The sequence below is a fragment of the Marmota flaviventris genome, chromosome 7 (assembly GCF_047511675.1).
Source record: "Marmota flaviventris isolate mMarFla1 chromosome 7, mMarFla1.hap1, whole genome shotgun sequence".
NCBI classification, from domain to species: domain Eukaryota; kingdom Metazoa; phylum Chordata; class Mammalia; order Rodentia; family Sciuridae; genus Marmota; species Marmota flaviventris.
This window is the reverse complement of record NC_092504.1, coordinates 109,250,781-109,277,874: the sequence shown is the minus strand read 5'-3', so window position 1 is coordinate 109,277,874 and position 27,094 is coordinate 109,250,781. Positions and strand designations below refer to the sequence as shown.

General features: G+C 33.4%; 1 protein-coding gene across 3 annotated transcripts in view; it reads right to left on the bottom strand.

Moving 5' to 3' along the window:
- Nucleotides 1–6,224: 6,224 nt before the first annotated feature.
- The window catches only part of Fstl5 (follistatin like 5), a 721,807-nt gene continuing 700,937 nt past the window's right edge, over nt 6,225–27,094 (bottom strand). For all 3 annotated transcript variants that reach the window (XM_071614852.1, XM_027926695.3, XM_071614853.1), the window contains one exon: nt 6,225–6,927. In XM_071614852.1, coding sequence (XP_071470953.1) covers nt 6,225–6,927 — 703 coding nt within the window. The remainder of the gene's footprint in view (nt 6,928–27,094) is intronic.

The following is a 27,094-nucleotide window of genomic DNA, read 5'->3' as shown; positions in this document are numbered from 1 at the left end:
CAGATCTTAATTTGATTTCTTCTTTAAAATTCTGTTTGCAAATTTTTGTTTAAATGTATGTACATTTTAGTTTATGTATTTATTGAGATTAATTTTTAATGTCTCTGTTCAATGAAATAAATTGAGAATTTTTTTGGTATTTTTCTCTATTGAATTTATAATTGATTTAAAATATGTATTAGTAATCTTGAAACATCAAGGAAATGGTTTTTATACATATATACGGATATGCATTTATTCATTAGAGCTTACTATTACATTATTCAGATGTATATATAATTTCACATATTTAAAAGAATTGATGTAATAGGGTCTTTAGAGTCAATACTCGTTGTTATTATTTTTATTTATACTTACCTGCCTGTAATTTACCATTGTTTTATATTTATCTCTCTAGTAGATGTGAGATTCTGTGATTTAGAAATAGTCTGCAAACTTACATAAAGATCTTATATTTTAATACTTATTATTTGAATTGATATTGAGGTTCTAGTTGTAATAAACATTCCAGAACAGTAATTTGGTATGTTTGAATATTAAAAATAAATTATCCAGTATTATCAGGTATGTCTTCATTTCTGCATATGCACAAATTAAGACAAACAAAAATTCAATAGGTATTGTCACTGTATGACATAAAACTCTATGGTATATGACAGATTTGTATAAATATAGAACAAAAACAATATGGTATTTCCATTAGAAATCAACTTTCATAAACAATATAAAATTAACATGTTATATTTTAGTATCCATAATCTCATACATTAACTTTTTCTCAAAATAAATATCACCTCACAGGACAAGTAATATTTCAAAATGTTTACCTATCTAAAGTGATGAATTATGTTTTACTCACAAGATAAAAGGTTGGACTGTTTTACTTTCCTTTGCTGATAGTTCTGATCAGAGGTCAAAGACCAAATTAAGAACAACAGTGGTTTAAAAGCAGGGAGGTAAACAGAAGTGTAGTAAAATAAATCAGTATTTAACTATTTTTAAGAACTAAATATTTTCATATATCCACCCTAATTATTATGAGATTTTTCACTTGGACTTTGTAACTTTGAACAAGTTTGTAAATTCAGGTGTGGGGTGATACTGCACTTTTTCATGGAAATATAATCAAAGAATTATATGCATTAATAATGCACATTTTTCTGGATGATAGCAATACATTCCTTTGATTCTGAAATTATGTTGTTTTTCTTCTTAAAAAGGCAAAATGTGAAGTTAGATATAGTCGTTCAAAACATTTTCCAAACATTAAAACAGAATATGTTTGGTATTTCAATGTACTCTTTCTAGATTTCTGCAAAACTGTACTATAAACAAAATTTAATTATGTACTTGAATACAAATCCCAAAGCATTGAGAAATTTATCATTACTAAACCCTTGTATAAAAGATCAAATGTTAAAACTTTTTCATTTCACCAAAGGTAGCTGTAAATTGCTATAAAATAGTTGCAATACCATTAAACATCATAGAGACACATTCAGTTTGCTGCTGAATATTACAAAATCTGAGTGCTTTTTCATTTAATAATAGGACTATGTAATTTAATAAATGAAAATTAAAAAACAACATACATATGACTAAGACTTAGTCTTCAGGAAAGATGAGAACTTTTACTATGACTTAAAACAATGGGTGAGAATTCCTACAGGATAACTTTCAGATTATATTTTGGCCATGAAAGGTAAATGATATTCAGAATATGGTTGGAAGAAAACTAAAAGTAGCTTTTTAACAGTTGTTTATACTTTGTTATCCTTATCCTTTACATACAGGAACATTCATATGGTAAACATATGGACAAATAATATTAGATATGGTCCCTTAGAAATGCAAATCAAACTACACTAAGATTCCATCTCACTACAGTTAGAATGCCAATCATCAAGAACACTAATAACAATAAATGGTGGCCAGGATGAAGGAAAATTGTAACTCTCATACATTTTTGGTTGAAATGTAAATTAGTACAACCACTAGAGAAATCAGCCTAGAGGTTCCTCAAAAAGCCAAAAATGGAATACAATATGATCCAGCTATACCACTTCTCTGTATCTACCCCAAAGAGTTAAAGACAACATATTTTAGAGATACATGGATTCCCAGATTTTTCAGCAGCATAATTCACAATAGCCAAGTTATGGAAGCAGCCTAGGTATCTGTCAACAGATGAATGGATAAAGAAAATATGGTCTTATATCCATAATGGAGTTTTCAGCCATAAGGAAGAATGAATTTATGTCATTTGAAGGACAATAGATGGGATGGGAGAACATCACATTAAACAAAATAAGCCAGACTCAGAAAGATAGTGTCTTAAATTTTCACTCATATGTGGGAGCAATAGAGAATAAAGAGGAAAAAAGGGAGAATTTCATTAAAGTAGAAAACATCAGAATACGGAAAAGAGACCAGAGAGAGGGAGGAGAAAAGGAAAAGAGGGGGGCAAATGGAGAATTAAATGGATTAAATTATGTTATGTGCATGTACAGATATGCCAAGGTGAAACCCACTATTCTGTGTAATTAATATGCACCAAGAAAAAAAATGTTAAAATACAAAAAAAAAAAAAAAAAGAATGAACCCTTAAGATCTCAATCTTAAGATTGTAACTGGTTTTGTCACTTTTTAGAGTTACACCGATTTCCATGAATAGCAAAATTGTTCTTAAAATTTATATAATATGATAAGTTGTCAGTTAGGATTAAACATATTGTTTCGCCCTGTAAAATCTTAAAAAGTGAATAAGAAATTCAATTAAATTAATTTATTTCTTAAAAGAAAACTCTGTGAAGAACTTTTGAGTGGGAGGCTAAAAGGTGGTAAGGTTCTAAAGTGCAATTTTTAAAAAGTGTTTCAACTTCATATATATATAATTAAACAGATGGAGGACTGACTCCTAAAAATTACACTGATATGCTATGCATATTGCAACTTTTCTGAGAATCTGTTTTTCTATAGTTTAACTTAATTTACCTTTTACCTTGTCCCTCTTTCTCCTTTGAATCTGGTTCTCCTTCATAGCTTTCTTACTTTTGTCAAAGATGGCATATTAGAGACCTGTCATTTTCATTTCTTTGTATGATACATATTTGTCATCATTTCAGGGATGATTCTTCAACAAGTATTATATTTAATATATACTTTCAATTGAAATATCATGTAATAAACATCATAAACTTACAGTTTTTTCCAAAGCTGCCTAACTGATACCTTTTCCTCTGATTTCCTTCTGTCTCAGTTAAATTTCCATCCCATTAAGAAACTGATAAACTTTTAAAATGTTTTCATTACTTTTTTTGTTTGTTTTAGCTTATACTTAGGTCTCTTATTAATCCAAATTCTTTTAACTGGTTTCAATCTTTACCTCTCTTCCTCCAGAGCCTGATCATAACCTACTTTCTAGTCTTATTTATATCACCATCTTTCCAATAATCTGTATTTCCTCCAGTCAGTTTTTCTCAGGGACCTTCCCGCGTCCTATTCCCACTTTGCTGTTTACACCTTTACTTACTTCTTGCCTTTCATTGCTATCACTTCACACTGTTTATTTATCCTGTTAAAAATATGTTCCTCCATATTATAGTCTCCTTTTAAAGTACACTACTCATCAATTTCACTTTTCACACATATTTATGCTATTATTAACAAGATGTTTATTTGCTGTACACTTTTAGTCAAAATATATGTAAAAAGAGTTGATATCTTATATGATTGTTTTCTCTAGCCTTCAATTTTTTAAAAAAAATAAATATGTGTTTCAGAAATAATTGTAGCATAATTATTGCATCTGCTTCCTTTTAGGTTCATAGATCAGTATTTTAACATTACAATGTTTAGGTTCACAGTTCACTATTTTAACATTACAATGTTTTGTTGTTGTTGTTGTTTGTTTTGTTTTGTTTTAAGTGGCTCAGGCTGGGAATTTCTCTAGCACTGCCAGAGAAAAAGTTCAATATTTGTGTGGTTATTATGTAAGGAAGTGGGTAGACAATCATGTGACTTTACTATTCTTTTGACATTCTATTCTGATATTACTCCTTTAATATACCAGAGATGCTAAATATAGCATCATAGAATATATGCTTTTCTGTAAACACTGAATAATGAAGGGGTATAACAATTTAGACTTTTTAAACATTAAGGAAAATTAAATATTTTCCCTCAAGCAAATCACACTTTAATTTCTAACTCTACCCTATCACATCACTTTCAAAATAATGCAGAGAATCAGTTTATGTTCACAGTTTTGAGAGAAATTTTAACAAATGTTATGCACAGTAAATCATTCACTGAACACACAAGGGTTAAAATGTAAGGTTTATTCTTCTTTTATCAAGCAATGACTACAGACAGAGCATCCACGTGGTGTAAACTACCAAAGAAAGATGTATGGGACAGACTTACATTAAATCATTAAGTTACAGATATTTTATATGATTCATGTGCACAGGGGAGAAAAACTGCTAAAAATAAAGCAGATTGAATAAGTAGAAACATAAGCTGATTTTTGTTGCTTATTAATCTACCTCCCATAATGTTTCCTTAAGCTAAGAAGAAATCTACTGTATTACACAGCTCAGGATGCTATATACACTTAAGATATTACACACTATAAAATTTCAGGTTTCTATGCAGTTTTACACAATGTAAAATTGAGTAAAATTTGTATTTAAAAAAGACCTTATTGAATTACCTTTAGTAAATGGAGGTCATTTCCACAGCCCGGAGCATTTTTAGCAATAATAATAATAAATAAAAAATAAGTAAAAAAAGATCTCAAAACATGTAAGCTATTACTTCAAGCCTGGATAATTATCTGCTTATTTCAAAAAACCAACTCTTAAGTTTGTTTATACACTTCTACTGACCTTTCCTTTTTCCCCTTTAAAAACAAAGCAAAACAAACAAACAAAAAAAACCTTTAAATTTTACTTCTCTTCAGTGTTTCAAATAAGAGGATTAGTTAGGTTTTCAACTACACCACACAGTTAGCGAGAAGGTCTTTTGGGAATTTTGTAGGAGTTGAACAGAAGTCATTTAGGGAAATGATTATGAATGAAGTTATTTGATGGGTTATATTTAGATAGCTAAAGCAATAGAGAAGTACATCTTTACTCACCACTGTGGGGCTGTGCCCTTATTCCTAACTCCTATTACTAATTCTCCTAAGCCACTAATGTCTCATTAGTTCTCCTCAGGTTTTTTTTTTCTTGTTGTTTTTTGTTTACTAGTTAGTTTTTTTTTTTCTCCTGTTAATTTCCATATATGCGGTTCACGCTGAAGCAGACACAAAATAATGCTTCTTTTAGAAGTGAAAGTTCCTGATTATGCAACACCAACACCAGGCTACATGAAAATAATCAATCCTTCTAATAATGAAGAAAACATTTCTAAGCAGTTAAAATCCCAGATAAACTTGCATTAAAAATATAATGCACTCTAGTGACTGAAAGCAAAATGATCAGATAAAACATTACAAACATTTCTACCATAATTATTTTTCCTCCCTTCCTCCCCATTTTCTATAGCATGCTGCAGATTATACAGTAAATGTCAAAAAGAATTTGCCACCTGTATACAACCTAAGGCCAACTTATGCCTTCAAATGACATTTCACTGAGGGTCAAACAAATAACTGAAGGCAGAATTTGGCATAAGAGCTATTAGATATTTTTAATGACAACAGATTTATAGCTATGAGGGTGTTCGTATGCAGCGTTTAGCCTTCCTTTTCCTCCTGTGACATTCCCTTCAAGGCACAAAAGATTATAAACAGTGGACGGGACAGAATATTTTGAATTAAGAATTTTAAGTTTCGAAAAAGCCTTTTATTTCTGGTTTAAGAGTACCAAATGAACAAAGAGAAAATTAGATAAATTACCCTCAAAATGAAATGATACTTAAGTCATCTGAAATTCCCTGCAGATTATATTTTAAGTTTTAAAATCTGTTTTATTGTTTAAAATGTAATTATAATTTTGATTCCTCTGATTGATGTAATTTCTTATTAAATATTATGTTAAATATTTCTCATCAACCAATATTATCGTGTATGTATTGGTTAAAAACAATCTATTTGGGACAATTAAGTAAATTATGTTTTACTAGGATATAAAATTGAAAAGTTAAGCTGTAATTTAAACAATGGATTAAGTGCAATGTACTGTAAAACTCTTCCTTCAATAATTATACAATAGGGCTCCTTAGGCATCTCCAACCCAAATGACTGTATTTCCTTTCTCAACTTCAGTGATCTCACAGTTTAACTTGTTGAGTCGTCCATCTAGTATGAAGAGAGAGTCCTTGGAAGGTGTCATCAGGTATTGACCAAACAAGCCACTGTCCTGGATTTGCCTATTCTTCCGGTTCCAAGGCCATTCTTCTGCCTTGAGTGGTTCCTTAAGGCTCTTAATCATCTTGACCTTTCCAGAAGAGAGTTCCACAAACAGCACATCAGTTTGTTGGCTTGAACTACCATAAATGTTGTACTGGTGGGCTTCGGTGAAAGATGGCTGAAATGCCAGATCAGATATGTGCAGATTTGTGTGAATATCAAAAGCCTCCTGAATTTCTCCTCTGATGGTGATGTACTGGACCCTCACGACACCTTTTACATCATTAATGCTGACAAGGTAGTGGCCATCTGGAGAGACATATGGAGTGCCTGTCACATCACTATTGAACCCAATGACTGAGTCGGTTACACCATCTACCATGAGCTGCCGTGGGATTGCTCCAGTGCTGTCAGGTTTGCAGCCAATGAAGTAGTATCCTCCCAAGTGTGTGTATGCCAAAGACTGAGGAATACAGCTGTAGTCCTTCAAGTTAATTGTCTTGATGTATGACATGGTTTCAAGGTCAATTTTTTGTAGTGCAGCTTCATCTTTGTGAAGAATAAATCCAAACCTAAAAAGATTGAAAACCAAAGTTAGATAGGAAGCTATAATATGGTTACCAGAAGAAAATGGATTATGGGGAGGTCCATCACAAGACCAGGTTTTGACTGTTGACTATGGTAGAAATTTATGTCAAAATCATGTTAGAACTGATCTTTAGTATCTTTGCCATCTTTTCTCTGGGTCATTCTTACATTACAAACAAATAATTATCACTCATGCTGTAGAAACAAAACAATTACAAGCAATATATGTACAGTTAATTGAAACTACAACAAATTTTGCTTTAAACCTAGAGAGGGAAATCAAACATTATTTTATATATCTTTAAATCTGATATTGAATAAATCAGGTCAAATAACTATAAACTCAAGAAGAATAAAAGACTTGAAAATGTGTTTGTATGGATGTGTATATGTTTGTGTTGTGTGTGTGTACACAGAACACACACACACATAAAAAATTACTTCATTTATCTTTTTTTTTTTCTTTGTACTGCTGGGAATCAAACCCATGTGCATGATAGGCAAGACTTATTTCACCACTTAGCTACAACTCCAGGTCATTTACTTTATGTTGTCTCTTGACTATTAAATAAATATTTATCACATTTCAAGAATTATTCACATATTTATACTTTTAATTTATATCAAAGAATTATTATATCAATTATATCAAGAATTATTCACATATTTATACTTTTAATTTATATCAAAGAACTATCTTAATAGATGCAATTTGAGGTATTAAAATATTTGACTTCTACTTACTAATTTTTAGAATTGCTTTGGTTTCAGTTTTATTATAAATTTTAAATACTAGTTTTATTTTTCACCCTTGCCAGGTTTATATTGTTATCATTTTTAATGATATACTTGCATTGTACTGATTATCTTATATTGAATAATGAAAAACTTTGGTATTTTTCTACCAAAGCCAATTAATTTTTCTTCTCTTTAATTAGTTCTGTTTTACAGTTCTGAATATTGGCTACAAATTATCAAAGTCCTGTGGCAAATAGCCATATATTTTGAAATTCAGAGCAATAACACAAGCAGATTACCAGGAAAAAATAAGTTAAACAGGAAATGAAATGATGAGAGAGTATTAAGAACATTACATTGAAAACAGATATTGACCATCAGGATTGTGAAGGTTTATTTATTTATTTATGGTGTTAACAATATTGATTGGATTACTCCCTAATGGTTCAAAAAGCTTCTAACAATAAGAGTCAGGGAAATAGTGTTCTACCGATTTTGCTCATAAGTAAAAACTAAGATGACTTTATTGTGTGTACCAGGATGAAATAAAACAAAACAATACAATTTCTAAGGATAGTCAATCATTTTATTGTACCCTGTGTCATTTCTGTAGGCTAATTATCACAGGAAGGTCATATGAGAAAACTCATTTCAACATATTAAACAAAATATGTTGCATTTGATTTCAAATGTAAATATTCACATTTAAAAATAAATTCACATTTAATAGTATAGAAACAATAAATATCATTGTGGATGATAGCAAGAACATAAGCACAGAAATTTAGTAAAGTAATATAATTTTGTGTGACAAATTATAACTGTTTTCTAGAGTTAGGAAACCATATTCCTGTTTCAGCTGTATTTGAACATGTGTGACAAGACTATGTGTTGTCAAGATAACAATAAACATTCGTCTATAAGAAAGGAAAACTGCAATGTATTGCTACCCCTTTAAAAAGCATTCATAAATATTTACTGAACAGCTACTAAATGCAAGGCGTTGGGAGTATATTGAGAATCAACACCACTCTCCCTATAATGAGTCTAGAAATTTTGAGTGATTAAACAAATAAAAAAACTATCAGTAATTAATAATAATAGCATTCTGCTTCACATTATTTAATCTAGTAGTGATTATTTTTTCTGCATTTTGTAATGGTAGACTTGAAAATACTAATTCTAGTGTATCTCTTAATAATATCCACTATTTCTGAAATTTCTTTTTTTCTGTTCTTAACACAATGTGTTTACTTCAGTAAACACAGCTCATACCATACCTATGCAGAATGCAATTTTTATCCAAATTATGAGAGTATTAAGAAGCATTCATATTGTTTCTATATTAATTTATCTTCTAAATATTCTCCTTAAGGTATTAATGTCTAGTGTAGAAGTATATTGCAAATTTTAAATATTTTCTAAATATTATTGAGTAAAAGAACCTCAACCTAGGAACTGAATCCCATGTTTTTGTTTCCCAGCACACAAAATATAAAATCATAAGTGTCAGTGTCTGTTATCAGACTTAACAAGTAATTATTTCCAGCTTTTGTAAAAGAAAAAAATGATACTTTTCCACTAATGGATAATCATCAAGAATATGTAGGTGTGTAGATGTATTGACATTAGTTGTGAAATTATTAGTTATAATGGAAGACATAATTCTTTTTTCTGATATAAATTGTACATGAGCTCAGAGGAAAAGCAGTAATAGGCTCATTTAATAAAAGCCATAAGCCAATCAAGTTTTGGCATTTCAGCTCTCCTTTTAACCTTGAATATTCTTGTCCCTTTGGGCAATGAATTTTGAATGCTAATGAGAAAGAATGAGACAAGCTCACTGTACTCCTGAACTATTTTAACGTTGATAATAAAGAATGTGTGTAAGTTTTCTGTGATACAATCCAGCCTCTTTTGGAGGTAATTTAAAAAAAGAAAGAAAGAAAGAAAAGAAAAGAAAAAGCCAGTCCAGTTAAAAATGCAGAAGCTCTATGTGGGGTGATAAAACTGCATCTATTTTGGCATCCACACACTCTGTTCCTTTAGGATTAGAGAGGAGCTACATAAGCAGATGCATGAGAATGTCTTCAATTTTTTACCACTGATTTATTGGTTAGGAAGTGTGTCTCTAATTCAAAATTTCCCCCTAGTACAGATTGATATTCAGAAGTCTCCCACTGTTCATTAGACTGTGATTAATATTTACGAGGCTCTCAACTTTCATGCCTGCTTAGTATAATAAAATTCTGCACAGTACTAGTCCTAACATAGTTTGTCTAATATTTATCAGAATGTATATGAGAAGTTGCATGCTGAGAAATGAGAGAGTTAGAACTTACCCTCAAAAACCACTTCTTTTACTAAAAAATTATTGCCACTAGAAAAGTGTATTCTATCAGCGTAGCATTGTGTGGATTGTCAGACTCAGTGAATTTTTTTCTTTTCCAATTTTATTTGTATGTCTATACCGTATAGTGTATTATATAATGTATAAGAAGATTCAATTTTAATTACTGTTTGTATGCTTCAAAGTATGGTCTTGAAACAAGTCATATACAGAATACTCCTGTTTTTGACTCAGTAAGGACTGTTCATTCCAGGCTGACTTCGTTTCATGATCAGTTTTTCAGTGCAATAGACCATATGTAAATATGGCCTTATGTGAAGTCCTTGTCTTTGAAAGTCTTCAATTTACTCATCAGCAGAAGAGGATAAAAGTAATACCTTTCTTTGAGAATAACAGTTAATGCCTATATATCACCAAACAGAAAATTGCCAGTTCTTTATATCTTAAAAAGCATTATTTTCCCATTATAAATACCATAAAATATTTTCTTTGGGACAACACAATATTGTAAACCATGGATGGGAAAAACAAAAGCAAACTTATTGTCAACTTTTCTGCATAGCTAGTATTTCCAGATGTTAAAAATAAATATATATCATAACCAAAGAGTGATGTTATGCTTTGGATGTCATTTGTTTCCCAAGGGATCATGTGTATGAATCTTAGTCTTTAGTTTGGTACTATACTACTGGTGATGTAGAATTCTAAGAGCCAGAGCCTAATGGAAAGTCACTGGAAGTATGCTCTCATAAGAGAATGTGGGATCCCAATATCTCTGGCCTCCTTGTTTTGTCATGTGATTTTTTCCTCCCAAAGACATTCCTGTCATTGTAGTGTCATATACTAATATGACTCACCACCAGATCTTGGACTTCCAGCCTGCAAATCTGTGGGCTAAATAAACCTCTCTTTAAAATAAAGTTATCTGACTCTTGCATTTTTTATAGCAATGAAAAATCGACAAATGCTCATGAATATATTTTCCATTGACAAATATTAGAGAGATCCTACTAACAATACAAATTCATGTTTTTCTTCTTCTTCTCATTTTTATCCACACTATGTATGTCCAGTTCACACCTTATCCAACCACAAAATCTCTAACACTGTTAAGATTAGAGTCTAGCTCACTCCACTGCTTTTTCTCATTTGAAATTGGATCTTGCTATAATGCTCAAGAAGCTCTATAATTGCTAGGTTCTGGCCATCCTCTGCCTCAGCCTCCCAAATACCTGGAATTACAGATGCTCATTACCATTCCTCACTCTCACTCTACCTCTGTTAAAGGTTCTGCCTGAGTACTTGCTGAGGATATCATGCACTGGGCCATGATGTACTGAGTAAACCTAAGCTTAGCACAGATGATTGGATTTGGAATAGATATTTGACTTACTCAATATATTTTTTTTTTCCTTCAAAATCACAGAAAATCCTGTGGTTGACTTTAGGACCTAGAAATCTAGGAAATCTTCTGGAGAGTTGCTGTTAGTGTTTATTTCATGGCAATTGAGAAGTCTTGCAAAGGAAGCCATTTGGCAGAGAATAAATATATATATATATATATATATATATATATATATATATATATATATATATATATATATATTAGATAAAAGCATGGTCGGTTTAAACACTATGAAACTTGATATAAGTAAGTGCTCCAAGATCTGCAGATGACATAAGGAAAGACTTACTCATTTCTTGAAATTTTAGTAATGAATGAGTTTCCCATTGTCCCTCCCACCAGACAGCTCTTGAATGGGTCTGTTCACCCAAAATCTCACAAGACTATTTTCAGTCACAGTCACCCCACAACATCTGCCACGTTATTTCACTGCTATTTCATTTACAAATTCCTTATCTGACTTGCTACTGAAGGACACTTATGATTGCAATTAATGTTCAATATAAATTTTCTAAGGTCAATGCCAAGAGCAATATTCTCATATGATCCCAGATACCCTTAAAATTGGAGTAAAAAAAATACTGTCAATTTGCATATTAATAATTATTTTTTTTCTCCTGGGTCTTAAGTACAGCACTGCTTATTCTCACTGTTATTTCCAGAGTCCTTGGAACTTCTTATAGAAACAGTTCTCATGGTGCCAAGTTTTAATGTTAAACCATCAGACCCAGTTCATATCAAAAGCCGGGAAGAACCAGACATATACTCTCAGTTCCCCCATGATATTCTTCTTCAACACCATCATCTGCACCACTTCAGACATCAATTCCAAACCTTGCATACATATTGACAAATGAAAATGGAAAGTAGTGAGAGGAAGTTGGGGTGTATTTGAGCATTGGTTTATCCAAACACTATATCCTGTCATAAAAATCAACGGTGCTACAATCCACATAAAAAACAAAAGCATTTCTCAAAACTTTTCTAATGCCCATTATTGAAATGTTATTCTTTCAAATAAAATTCCAGAACTCATGAATTTGGTCCCTAGAATTAGTTGTATGTATACTTTACATATAAAACCTACCTCTAAAACATGATCAAGTGATGATTACCTAATAAGTTAAGAGTAGGCAGGATTATTTTCTTTGGTTTTCTAATCAAATTATATCTTTTTCCAGTTGGAAGATACTAAAATGACAACCCCTTTCCATACATAATTAATATGTAAAACTAATACATATTAATACAAACTACTAATACATATTAATACAAACCTACACACAATATGTCACTAAAATGACGGCTCCATTCTATAACAACTGACAGTGTTTTCATGGACACAAACCATAAATCTGACATGAACCATCATTCACCAGTTTATAAATTCCTTTATATTTAGTTGTTTTCTATTATGCCACACTGACCCATGTGAGAAACGACTGAATTCTGTTTCTACTCAAGTACTAGGTGATTTAGTTTTTATCTGAACTTCACATAAATATCTCAGTAAAACACACCTCTTCATAAAGAGTTGTTGTGTTTGTATTTGGAGAGGCCAAGCACAGAGAACTAGAATTGCCACATTTAGTGAAGGTTTATAACTAGAACAAGGATGGTTTCTGAGTAATCTCGATGCTTAGCTGTGTTTGCAAAATTATGACACTTTCGAGTTGCTGCTTTCAAAACATAGTATAAAAAAAGCTAAAGCTAAAATAAATAATATGATACTTTTCTACCTGACTTTTGTAGACATATTATTAGGATTTTACACTGAAGATTGTAGCTACATTAATTTATTTTTCAGCTTTCATTTCCAGAATTTTTTCATAAAAAAATTAGAATATGTTTCTGAATACTAAATTCCTTATGTTTTTCTTCTCTTGTATTCTATCATTCTAATATGTAGCAAGACTGATTCTTCCAGTAAAAATTGAGATAACTTAATTATAGTATTTCAGAGTAAATAATCTGATCTCTAGCAACTAAAATATATGAAAAAATCAGATTTACTAAAAATTCTGTGCACACAATATATACTTTAGGTTGTATTTCACATGCTGAAGTCCTCTACCTGTTTCTGAATAGCTTAAGAATTCAGGATATTAAACTGACAACTAAACCATAAGATGGCATTTTAAAAGACTGGTTGTTCTTCCTAACTGGGTTTGTAAAAATCACATGAACATCTGAAAAGAGCAGCCTCCTCAGTTTTACACATTTTTCTCATAGATTGTGTTTTATGCAGAAATTGATAAATGGATCAAAGATGATATAGAAGAAATGGAGTAAGTAGACAGAGATACAGTTTATTGAGTACAGAATAAGAATTAGAAAAAAAGTAGGTAAAAAAATTAAAACACACTACTTAATCAAAAATTATTATCAAATTGTCCATTTTATGCCTGCAAGACTGAAATAATGAATGAAAAAGCAGCTCGACGAGGAGTCAGGTTTTATACAATTTGGGTTCTAGACCCTACATGACCAAATCCACTAGTTGCAGTACACTATGTGAAATTTTCTGAAGGAAATGGAGAGAAAATAAATGTTCTCTATCCCCAATGTGAATTATAGTGAAGCAGAGTTCTTACAATTGTACATTATGGCTTTCGAAAAGGGTCTTTAGGAACTTCTGCAAAGATGGGAGAAGGAATAAATGTTGCTGCAATGTATTTAACTAATAATTTACATATTTATTACACCAGACTTTCACTTGAAGACAATTTATATTAGTCTGTATCCCATAAGAAAAACAGCAAATTACAACAAGAATAAAAAAAAGGAGAACACAATAAAGGGTTGGTTTACAGAGAAAGGATAGTTGTAGTAATATGGGGAGTTTAACAATAAAGCTTCAACCATTGCTAAGACCCTGGAAGTATGGAATTTTATGGAGATATGTTTTGTGTTGATCTGTGAACTCTTGTCTATAGAAATAGCTGGTCTCTCACAAATCAGCAGATAAGGAGCTCATGGTGGAGGCTACATGCTCAGCTCTCAGTCCTTCCTTTAATCTTCCATCAGACTTCTCATTGCCAAACCAACCAGAAGTCAGCCAGCAGCCTTCTGGAGCATACCAGTTAGAAAGATTACCATCCATCACTGGCATCCTATCTGAGTTCAACCAGCAACCAATCCACAAAGTTAAAAAAAGCCGCATGAATATGCACATTAATGTGATTAAGTCAAATATAATGGACTATAGTTATAGATTCCTATGGATAATTGTAATTAGAAAGCAGTGTACTAGATATACATAGGAAAACATGAACATGTCTTTAAAATTCATATAGAAACACAAACAAAAAAAAGATAAAATTTGAGTTGTATGTTATTTGGATATTTATATAAATGAAAATATGAAATAAAATGTCTAATTCACAAATCCTACAGTGAAATAAGGGCCACATTAAATATGTAAGATGTTTTCACTGTAATATTTGGAAAAGGGAATTAAAGTACAAACATGAATAAAAGGAATCAGTGAAATAATAAAAGAAAAAAGGGATGTTGTTCATATTAATAATTACTGTTGAACTAGGAAGTATGAACAATTAACTCAATTCTCTTTACCTTCTCCCATTCCCAAACCAAAATTCAGAAGAAGAGCAGAATAGCAGTTGTTTTTCTTTTTCTTCTCTCTCTCTCTCTCTCTCTCTCTCTCTCTCTCTCTCTCTCTCTCTCTCTCTCTCTGTCTTTGGTATAGGGTATTGAACCTAGAGTGCTTTACCACGGAACTATATCCTCAACCCTATTTATTTTGTTATTTTTGAGACAGGGTCCAACCAAGTTGCTTAGAGCCTCTCTAAATTGTTGAATCTGGTCTCAAACTTGCAATCCTCATGCCTCAGCCTTCCTAGTCATGGGGTTACAGTCATGTGTCACCATGCTTAGCTAAGAACATTAGTTTTATGAGGAAGGGAGGGTATTGTAAGAGTGTAGAAACTGCAAATAAGAAATATAGACAAGAGATATATATTCTAACATATCTTTTGTATTTAGACATCTAACCACATAAATTTCTTACCATTTAACAAGTTGTTTTCTAGGAACCAAGGATAAAGGATTACTATTAGATGTTTTTTTTTTCCCTGAATAAAATACACATGTTCTATTTTATATTGTAAATATGTATGTATGCAAATTAACATCCACATAACTGATATGCACACATATATCCTATACTCCACCATTACAAATTTAAACAATGTAGGATTGTTCCCACAAAATAGAGTGGTATAAGTGAAATAGAATAAAGGTTTCTGAAGCAGACTCATGGCATATGTGGAAAATTAATAACATAGTAAATGTTCTGCTTCACATCAGTAGACAGGATATATGTATATATTTCATTTTTACACAAAACAACATTTGGATAGATGGAAAAAATGAAGTTAAAAATAAGATTCTAATAATATTAACTGAACAGCATTAAGCAGTATTATCAGAGGATTAAAAAAACTAAAAAAACTTTGAAGAAGAAAAGATCTTCTTAAGCAGCAATCTTTCATAAATCAACAGTTTGATGAAGGTGACTACACTACATAATGTTTAATGTCATCTATAAAAGGATAGAAAATATGACAGGAAAATATTAGTATTCTGATTATATCACGAATTACTGAAACTAAAAAAAAAGAAAGAAAAAGAAAAAAAAAAAACCTAAAAAGTAAAGTTAGTAAATAAACAAATCCTCATGAAATTAATGGCTTATAAACTTCCTAAGTTTCTTAATTTGGCATTATGTCTTAAAAGTTAAAATATGACTCTGCTTTAAAGTAGAGAGGATGTCTTAGTATCTTCCCTTTAATAAATGTTTATAAAGGACAAGAGAGTTGCATAAATAAGGATATTCATTGTATTTGGTAGGTTAGTTAGACATAAACACGTAGGTAGAGGGAAATGAGGCTTAGTTCAACCAGGGACAAACCTCAAAGTACTCACTGAGAACCAAGTGAGCTCCTGCAAGCTGAAGCTACCTGCATAAACCGCTTCAGTTCTGCACTTCCAAACTGTTCTCAGCCAGCACATTCAGAGCATAGTTCAGGCCCAATGTACAAAGTCTACCAGCAAGACAGCCTTATAGCTAGGATCACCAACATTGAGGAGGAAAGTGAGACTGCTGAGAGGATCAATTCCCTAGAGATTCATAAAACAGAAACATCAGGAAATGTTACACAATCAGGCAAGCATTTAGGAATGAGATATGGAATATCCAACCTTCCCCAAACTGTGGAGAATTATAACCCCTTGAGGGGATTATTACTTAAAATCCTAGGAGCCCTAACTCAAACAGATAAGCATCAGAGGAATGGAGTCTGGTAAAACCAGACCCCTTCCCCAGCTACAACTAATTATAGTCCCTCAGGGGCACTATGGTTTTCAGAAAAATGCTATCATTTTCTCTTGCAGTCGATTCTATCCTTTTACCAAAACAATGTCACAATCACCCTATAAACCAGAACATTGAGCCCTCACAAAGAAAGCAGAACAAGGACACAGTTTTCTTAAAAACTCCAGCTCTGTGGCACAAGATCTTCCTCACTTCAAGGTAGTCTGTGCAGTGCCTATGCTATACATTACCCTCACTTCTCCCTCCCTTAAACTTTTACTTATTCTCTGTGCTTCACTTCTATTCTTTCCAGCAGAATCACATTAATTTCACAAATTAGGACTGCATAATGCTAAAAAGTGTTCAGTGGAATTGGCACTTTTATATATTGCTAATGGCAATGTAATTTACAAGTAGAAAATAATTACTATGTGGCATCAAGGATCTTTCCTATATTTCTGCTCCTTGTGATAATGATTTTCTTTCTGGTTAATTATTCTGAGAAAATAATAATAAAATTGGGTTGTTTCATGCACAAATGCATTCATAAAATTATAATATTCAGTAGCAAAAATTTGTAAGCAATTTAAATGCCCAAATGTAAGTCAATATTTACGTAAATGTTACTATAATCACTTGATTCAGTGAATACAAATGTCAAAGTGACGTATATAAAACACTAACTTTGGGTTGATTCTTACTCAATAAAGTCATATGAAAATAGTGCAAAATAATACAATATCATGTGATTTGTGTGTTAAAGCCATTAAAAATAATTCAAAGCCCATAAGTGGGCTGAAAGGATAAGTGCTCAAAATTTAACTATGGTCATGTAGAATACTACATTAAGCTTGCTTTATTATGTTATGTTTTATATTGTTTATTGTAATCTTTATTTAATGAGCATAGTCTACTTCTGTCAAAAGAAAAAATATAATCTATATAAACACATAAATACAATATACAAAGCATAAATTGATAAACCCTATATTGAAAGAAATACAAAAATATGTCAGATCTAAATAAACTTTAGATAATTCATAAATAATTTCTGATTATCATTTTATTCTTGGATATGCTTTTCTAAGAATTATAATCATATATACAGAATGTACTTTGTGCTACAGTAAAAAGATTCATCTATGTAAAAATTCATCATCAGACATATTGAATTATTTTAAAATCAAGACACATACGTAATTAAATGAAAAGGATCTGTAGATACAGTGATTACAATCCATGATGACAGAAAAAGAAAAAAAAAAACCTAATGATATAGATAAGAAAGTATGCAGTAAGAATACATGAGGAAAAGGACCAAAAAGAAATGTTCTAAGTTCTGATGTCAATTTAGTTTCTCTCTTTTTATTTTTTTTATTTTTGGGCTTTGTTTTTTGATTTTTGTTATGTAGTACCTTGGATGGAACTCAGAGCTACAGGCATGCTAGCAAGCTGAGCTATATCCCCAGTTCAACAAACAATTTTCATAGTAGAATGAAAGTAAAAGTTTGCCAGGAGAAAACACTTGCAGCTGTGATTCCAATGGATAGAAGTATACATCAGAAGACAACAACATGGCAAAATTGGAAACAGAAATGCGTTCTCCTCTCAAGACATTATCCACAATGTTCATCAGAGATTATTTTCTGTAGTTCTCTAAAGTATTCTCTCTTTGGAAATTCAACCTGGCATTAACTAGTTTTTTCACAACTCTGTACTCAAAATGGCACTCTTGATAGCTGTCTAAACTATCATTTTAAATAATTAGAAAAGTTCATTTTTAAGTTTACCTGCATGTGCAATCTGATGATTGAACATCAAAATTTAAAACTGAATGGAATAATATGAATCTCAAAATACATAATTATATTCAAGACTGAATCAAGAAAACCACAGAAGTGAAGGCAAACAAGGCTGAAGCAGTGAACATTACATAATTCTTCTTGAAATCTTAGTCTTATTTAATTTAGTGACATTTCTTAGTGACTTTTAAATCAGTGCAATGATACTATAGAGAAACATTTTGTGAAACTTTTATGAGGAAGAAATAGAATAGAAAAACTAAAGCATGTCTGATATTTCTGTTGTATTTGTGACTATTGTATTTTCATTAATTTAATTTCTTTTATTTAATGGTGATTATGCTAACTGATTTTCAGAATATCCTGAAAAGAAATCTGGTTTCAGAATCTCATTGCTTTAAATCATGAAATCCCTATGAATGATAAAGTACAGGATAACTGGTATGTTTATAATAATCCACTAAAAAGTGGTTATAGTTCACTTGGATAAAAATTATACTGCTGATACTCATTTACAAAACATAATGATTGTTAATTAATTTAAAATTCAATGACAGTGTTTTTTCTGATTTGGTACATTGATTTTAAATCTCCTTATTATTTTATTTGATCTTAATTTTTGCTTAAAGGACTTTTAAAGTAATTTTCATGTCTCTGTATGACCATGAGTTAATTAAGAGAAGACGAAAAGCACAAAAGAATTATTACTAGAGGCATTTAGCTAGAAGGATGTAGCTAACATTTCTGATGCTATCCTGGCTGAAAAGGAGATGAAACACACATACAAACACAGATATACTCTTCAAAAAATATATTAACAAGAAAAAGGGAACATTTTAACAAATTGTATACAAAATTATGTGTATTATTTTAAAAATTATTTCAAATAAAAATTTTATCTAAACAATAATATGAATTATCATTATTGAAAGGCCAAGGTTCATCGTCGGAGATTAAAATGCACACACACAGATAGCAGTGACAAAGATGAAGCACTTTACTGCAAACTTGTGCTAGCTTATATAGAAATTGAGAGTCAGTTATCTTAAACCAGGAAGCTCCCGGGGCCAATCATAGTAAAGGTCAGGTCATCACCTAAGGTGCATGCATGTCCACCCTGCATAAGATTCATGGAGATCACGAACTGTCCACAAGCGCGGAAGACGGGAGGACCAATTAGAAGGTTTTCAAAACAACTTGTTATCCGCCCACTGGCAACTTGCCTGTCACCATGTTGCATTAGGGGCTCCTTATCTGAAAGGCCCAGGGAGTTCTAGCCGCCCACTGGCAATTTGCCCATCGCCATGTTTGAAAAGCCCAGGGAGTTCTCAGGGAGACTCCCAACAATTATAATCTAAATTATTAATAATATTAATTATTTGACTATTTGGATTGACTCTTTGAAGGATCTAGAACACTTGATACTTACCTGATTCTACTTAAAACATTGGGAATTGAGTAGGAAGTTTTTGAAATACTGTTACTCTGTGTTGTGTTTTCAGAGTGTGATATTAGCATCTATGGATTATATAGCTTCTTGTGTTTTGAATAATGGTGGGATTCAGTAAGGTTTGTTTCTGTGAGGAAATGACTTGGATTATTTGGTTATATCTCAGTCTAGAGTGTTTCCTTTGGATGGCTTTTCATATACTATATATGCATTATTGTGTTGGACTGACTAATCCTTGTCTGATCCCTTCATAGTAACTACCTCCTTTTAAAGAGCTTTGAAAGCAGATTCATATACTGCTTCTTCTTTTTATAATCCAATCATGATTGAGTAAGTTAGCTCTCCTTTGAACCACATTTATTACACTGAAATAGTAAAATAGTATTAGTACTTCCAGAGAGTAATAATAATTAATGAATGCAAATAGCAGTCAAAATATTGAATCAATGTGACTGTAGCTTCAAACACTCCATACCATAAAAAATACTGCCATTTGTCCTAATTGTTTTAAGAGTTTCCAGGTTTTCAACTTTGAGGGCATTATATTTTCTTGCTGTCATCCCAAAACTAACACAACTTATTTTTAGATGAAAACCTAGATAAAATTGTTAAAATTAAAAAAAAAAAAAACATCATGAATCTTTTAAAACTTAAAAGAACTGTTAATGCTAGTAGGTGTGACCTAATTTATTTATGTCAAAATGATTTATTAAAAGTAGGCTAGTTCCTTATACTTCCTTGCTTGGAGATTCTCCAGAATCTTTTCTGCATTTATTTCATTTCTGATCTATGTTTGAGAATAAAATGTTTTCACCTACTTCTCTCTTTGTGAGAAAAATAATTCAGAATTTGTAATATCAAACTATATGCATGTCCTCTTAAGCAACAGGGATATGTAAAACTTTTATTTGAACTAAAACATTTTTCATGGTCTTGTTATTGGACAATCATTTGCCAGGGAAACATGGTTAAAGACAAACACATCACTACATGTTCTAGTTTTTAAAATAAACTTTCAGGTTTTATTTAGTGTCATCAGCAGAATGATGTAGTAGCTATGTCCAAAGACCTATACTTCCATATAGATGTAATATAGACTGAAAGAAATAACCTTGTTAGAACCTAGAAAAATGGTAAGAGACAGAAGAAGAAAAAGATTAATACGTTAGGAAAGCTCTATGGCATTTTACTTTATTCTACCTTGCCCTAGTGCTGACAATATTAAAAATGACAGCCTATATTCCCAGGGTGAGAACCTGATTCTGGAGGGAGCAAAGTGGATCATGTTCCCAAGTGATTACTTTTATGTACTTTGACCAGTCTTAGGTTTCTCTGCAGGAGTAACATAAAGTGCTACTTACCTCCCTTTTGCCTACAAAAACAGAACTCCCAGTCAGAAAAAGTAGCTAAGCAGGGTTATTACTGGAATATAGAAAAAGGCAAATGACAAAGTTTTTGAAACATGCTCAAAAGATTACATTTAGGTACTACTACAATTCTGGTACTATGACGACTTTGAAAAAATAAAATTGTGGAAAAGTCTAATGTATATCAGGGATTTAAGAAAGTTTTGTACCTAAAAGTTATGTATATGCATCTGAGAACTATTATCTGTCTAAGCCTTGTGTTATGTAAAAGATTATAAAATGAAAGTTTATGTAAGTTTACTGGCAAGATAACCAATAGTGCTCTCTTTTTTATACATTGTATCTGACATAGAAGGGCCACACTGTCATTTGAAGACCTGTCATATCTGTTTGCTTTGACTAAGCAACTTTCTGATCATTAATACTGTCTCCTAGATGTATAAAAGAGTTAAGACTATGCTTTGATTTTTGTTAATCCACCCAGACCTGTGATGATTATTACCATACACTCTGTATTCTAAGCTGTACTTTTAAAGTTAAAGTTAGTTAAATGTAAAGTTTAGGAGAACACTTTGACAAGTTGGTGTTCTCCAAATTAAAATTATCTGTAGCAACAGTCTCAGATTTGTTTGGAAATAACAATCGTGATTGGTATTTATTCATGTCATTTGATATAGATGGATAAAGTAACTTTTTATCAATAAGTTATATTATAATTTTGTGTTACTCTTCACATTGAAATTGAAATTGAAATGCATTTTTTAAAGATAATAAGGAGGAGGTAGGCGGAACTGTGACCACTGACATAAAAGGCCCAGTGGCCCGCGGAGGGGCAGAGCTTCCAATCACTCCTGCAAGGTAGGCGGGCCTGCAACCCACCGGCAGAACAGGAGCAGCGGCCTGCTGAGAGGCAGAGCCGCCCCCCACCCCCAGCGCCTGCCAGGTAGGCGGAACTGTGACCACCTACAGAAAAGGCCCAGTGGCCCGCGGAGGGGCAGAGCTTCCAATCACTCCTGCAAGGTAGGCGGGCCTGCGACCCACCGCCAGAAGAGGAGCAGTGGCCTGCTGAGAGGCAGAGCCGCCCCCTCCCCCTGCGCCAGCAAGGTAGATGGAACTGTGACCACCCACAGAACAGGCCCAGCGGCCTGCTGAGGGGCAGAGCCGCCCCCACCCCCCGCGCCTGCCAGGTAGGCGGAACTGTGACCACCGACAGACAGAAAAGGTCCAGTGGCCAGCGGAGGGGCAGAGCTGCCAACCACTCCTGCAAGGTAGGCGGGCCTGCGACCCACCGGCAGAACAGGCGCAGCGGCCTGCTGAAAGGCAGAGCCGCCCCCTCCCCCCTCACCTGCAAGGTAGACGGAACTGTGACCACCAACAGAACAGGCCAGACCTGCAACCGACAGACAGAACAGGCCCAGTGGCCTGAGGAAGGGTAGAGCCGCCCCCCCCCCCCGCGCCTGCAAGGTAGGCGGACCTGCGACCCACTGGCAGAACAGCCCCAGAGGCCTGCAGAGGGGCAGTGTCGCTGCCTGCGCCTGCAAAATAGGCAGAACTGCGACCACCGACAGAACAAGCCTAGCGTCCCGCAGAGGGACAGAGCCGCCGCCCGCGCCTGCAAGGTAGGCGGACCTGCTACCGACCTTGCAACTATACAAGACCAATATAAATATATAGGGGGAAAATTCAATAGCACAACAGTTTCACCAAGTAGAAAGGAACGCGAACAGTATGAAGAGACAAGGAAAGAAAGGACCACAAGCATTGCAGGTCAACTCAACGTTAGAAGAGGTAATAGCTGCAGCTGATGTTATGTCAGATAAAGAATTCAGGATATACATGCTTCAGATGATCTGGAGTCTCAAGAAAGACATCAGACAGCAAAATCAGACAATGAAAGATCACTTCAACAATGAATTACATAAACAAATCCAAGAAGCAAAAGATCAACTATACAGGGAGATAGAGGTTATAAAAAACAAACAAACAGAAATCCTAGAAATGCAGGAAGCAATAAACCAACTTAAAAACTCAATTGAGGATACTACCAGCAGAGTAGAACACTTAGAAGATAGAACATCAGACAATGAAGATAAAGTATTTCAACTTGAAAAGAACATAGACAGCTCAGCAAGACTGTTAAGAAACCATGAGCAGAACATCCAAGAAATATGGGATAACATCAAGAGACCAAATTTAAGAGTCATTGGGATACAGGAAGGGACAGAGTTTCAAACCAAAGGAATGAGAAATCTATTCAATGAAATAATACGAGAAAACTTCCCAGACTTGAAGAATGAGACAGAATCTCAAATCCTAGAAGCCTACAGGACGCCGAAAGTGCAAAATCATAAGAGACCCACACCTAGACACATTATAATGAAGATGCCCAACATACAGAATAAGGAGAGAATTTTAAAAGCTACAAGAGAAAGGAAGCAGATCACATTTAGGGGTAAGCCAATCAGGATAACAGCTGATCTTTCAACACAGACTCTGAAAGCTAGAAGATCCTGGAATAACATATTTCAAACACTGAAAGAAAATGGGTTCCAACCAAGAATTGTGTTTCCAGCGAAATTAAGCTTCAGGATGGAAGATGAAATTAAAACCTTCCACGATAAACAAAAGTTAAAAGAATTTGCAGCTAGAAAACCATCTCTTCAAAACATCCTCGGCAAAACATTACAGGAAGAGGAAATGGAAAATAACAATGAAAACCAACAGTGGGAGGTAGGACAGTAAAGGGGGGAAAATAATCAAAGAGGAAAACAAACCATGTTTAGTAACATAAATAAACAAATATGGCTGGAAGAACAACCCATATCTCAATAATAACCCTAAATGTTAATGGCTTAAACTCACCAATCAAGAGACACAGGCTAGTAGAATGGGTCACAAAACAAGACCCAACAATATGCTGCCTACAGGAGACGCACTTGATAGGAAAAGACATACATAGGCTGAAGGTGAAAGGTTGGGAAAAATCATATCACTCATATGGACTTCGGAAACAAGCAGGAGTGTCCATACTCATATCAAATAAAATAGATTTCAAGCCAAAGTTAATCAAAAGGGATAAAGAGGGACACTACATACTGCTTAAGGGAACCATACACCAACAAGACATAACAATCATAAATATATATGCCCCAAACAATGGTGCAGCTATGTTCACCAAACAAACTCTTCTCAAGTTCAAGAGTCTAATAGACCACCATGCAATAATCATGGGAGACTTCAACACACCTCTCTCGCCACTGGACAGATCTTCCAAACAAAAGTTGAATAAGGAAACTATAGAACTCAATAACACAATTAATAACCTAGACTTAATTGACATATATAGAATATACCACCCAACATCAAGCAGTTACACTTTTTTCTCAGCAGCACATAGATCCTTCTCAAAAATAGATCATACATTATGTCACAGGGCAACTCTTAGACAATATAAAGGAGTAGAGATAATACCATGCATCCTATCTGATCATAATGGAATGGAACTGAAAATCAACGATAAAAGAAGGAAGGAAAAAGCACACATCACTTGGAGAATGAACAATAGGTTACTGAATGATCAATGGGTTATAGAAGACATCAAGGAGGAAATTAAAAAATTCTTAGAGATTAATGAAAACACAGACACAACATATCGGAATCTATGGGACACATTGAAAGCAGTTCTAAGAGGAAAATTCATTGCTTGGAGTTCATTCCTTAAAAAAAGAAAAAAAAACCACAAATAAATGATCTCATACTTCATCTCAAAATCCTAGAAAAATAAGAGCAAAACAACAGCAAAAGAAGTAGAAGGCAAGAAATAATTAAAATCAGAGCTGAAATTAATGAAATCGAAACAAAAGAAACAATTGAAAAAATTGACAAAACTAAAAGTTGGTTCTTTGAAAAAATAAACAAACTCGACAGACCCTTAGCCATGCTAGCGAAGAGAAGAAGAGAGAGAACTCAAATTACTAGCATACGGGATGAAAAAGGCAATATCACAACAGACACTTCAGAAATACAGAAGATAATCAAAAATTATTTTGAATCCTTATACTCCAATAAATTAGAAGATAGTGAAGGCATTGATAAATTTCTTAAGTCATATGATCTGCCCAGATTGAGTCAGGAGGATATAGACAACCTAAACAGACCAATATCAATTGAGGAAATAGAAGAAACCATCAAAAGACTATCTTATATTTGATAAAGGGGCTAAAAGCATGCAATGGAGGAAGGATAGCATCTTCAACAAATGGTGCTGGGAAAACTGGAAATCCATATGCAACAAAATGAAGCTGAATCCCTTTCTCTCGCCATGCACAAAAGTTAATTCAAAATGGATCAAGGAGCTTGATATCAAATCAGAGACACACCGTCTGATAGAAGAAAAAGTTGGCTACTATCTACATACAGTGGGGTTGGGCTCCAAATTCCTCAATAGGACACCCATAGCACAAAAGTTAATAACTAGAATCAACAAATGGGACTTACTCAAACTAAAAAGATTTTTTCTCAGCAAAAGAAACAATAAGAGAGGTAAATAGAGAGCCTACATCCTGGGAACAAATCTTTACTCCTCACACTTCAGATAGAGCCCTAATATCCAGAGTATACAAAGAACTCAAAAAATTAGACAATAAGAGAACAAACAACCCAATCAACAAATGGGCCAAGGACCTGAACAGACACTTCTCAGAGGAGGACATACAGTCAATCAACAAGTACATGAAAAAATGCTCACCATCTCTAGTAGTCAGAGAAATGCAAATCAAAACCACCCTAAGATACCATCTCACTCCAGTTAGATTGGCAGCCATTATGAAGTCAAACAACAACAAGTGCTGGCGAGGATGTGGGGAAAAGGGTACACTTATACATTGCTGATGGGACTGCAAACTGGTGCAGCCAATTTGGAAAGCAATATGGAGATTTCTTGGAAAGCTGGGAATGGAGCCACCATTTGACCCAGCTATTCCCCTTCTAGGTCTATTCCCTAAAGACCTAAAAAGAGCATGCTGCAGGGACACTGCTACATCGATGTTCATAGCAGCACAATTCACAATAGCAAGACTGTGGAACCAACCTAGATGCCCTTCAACAGATGAATGGATAAAAAAAATGTGGCATTTATACACAATGGAGTATTACTCTGCATTAAAAAATGACAAAATCATAGAATTTACAGGGAAATGGATGGCATTAGAGCAGATTATGCTAAGTGAAGCTAGCCAATCCCTAAAAAACAAATGCCAAATGTCTTCTTTGATATAAGGAGAGTAACTAAGAACAGAGTAGGGTCGAAGAGCATGAGAAGAAGATTAACATTAAACAGGGATGAGAGGTGGGAGGGAAAGGGAGAGAGAAGGGAAATTGCATGGAAATGGAAGGAGACCCTCAGAGTTATACAAAAGTACATACAAGAGGAAGTGAGGGGAAAGGGAAAAATAATACAAGGGGGACAAATGAATGTTAGTAGAGGGGGCAGAGAGAGAAGAGGGGAGGGGAGGGGGGATAGTAGAGGATAGGAAAGGCAGCAGAACACAACAGACACTAGTATGGCAATATGTAAATCAATGGATGTGTAACTGATGTGATTCTGCAATCTGTATATGGGGTAAAAATGGGAGCTCATAACCCACTTGAATCAAAGTGTGAAATATGATATATCAAGAACTATGTAATGTTTTGAACAGCCAAC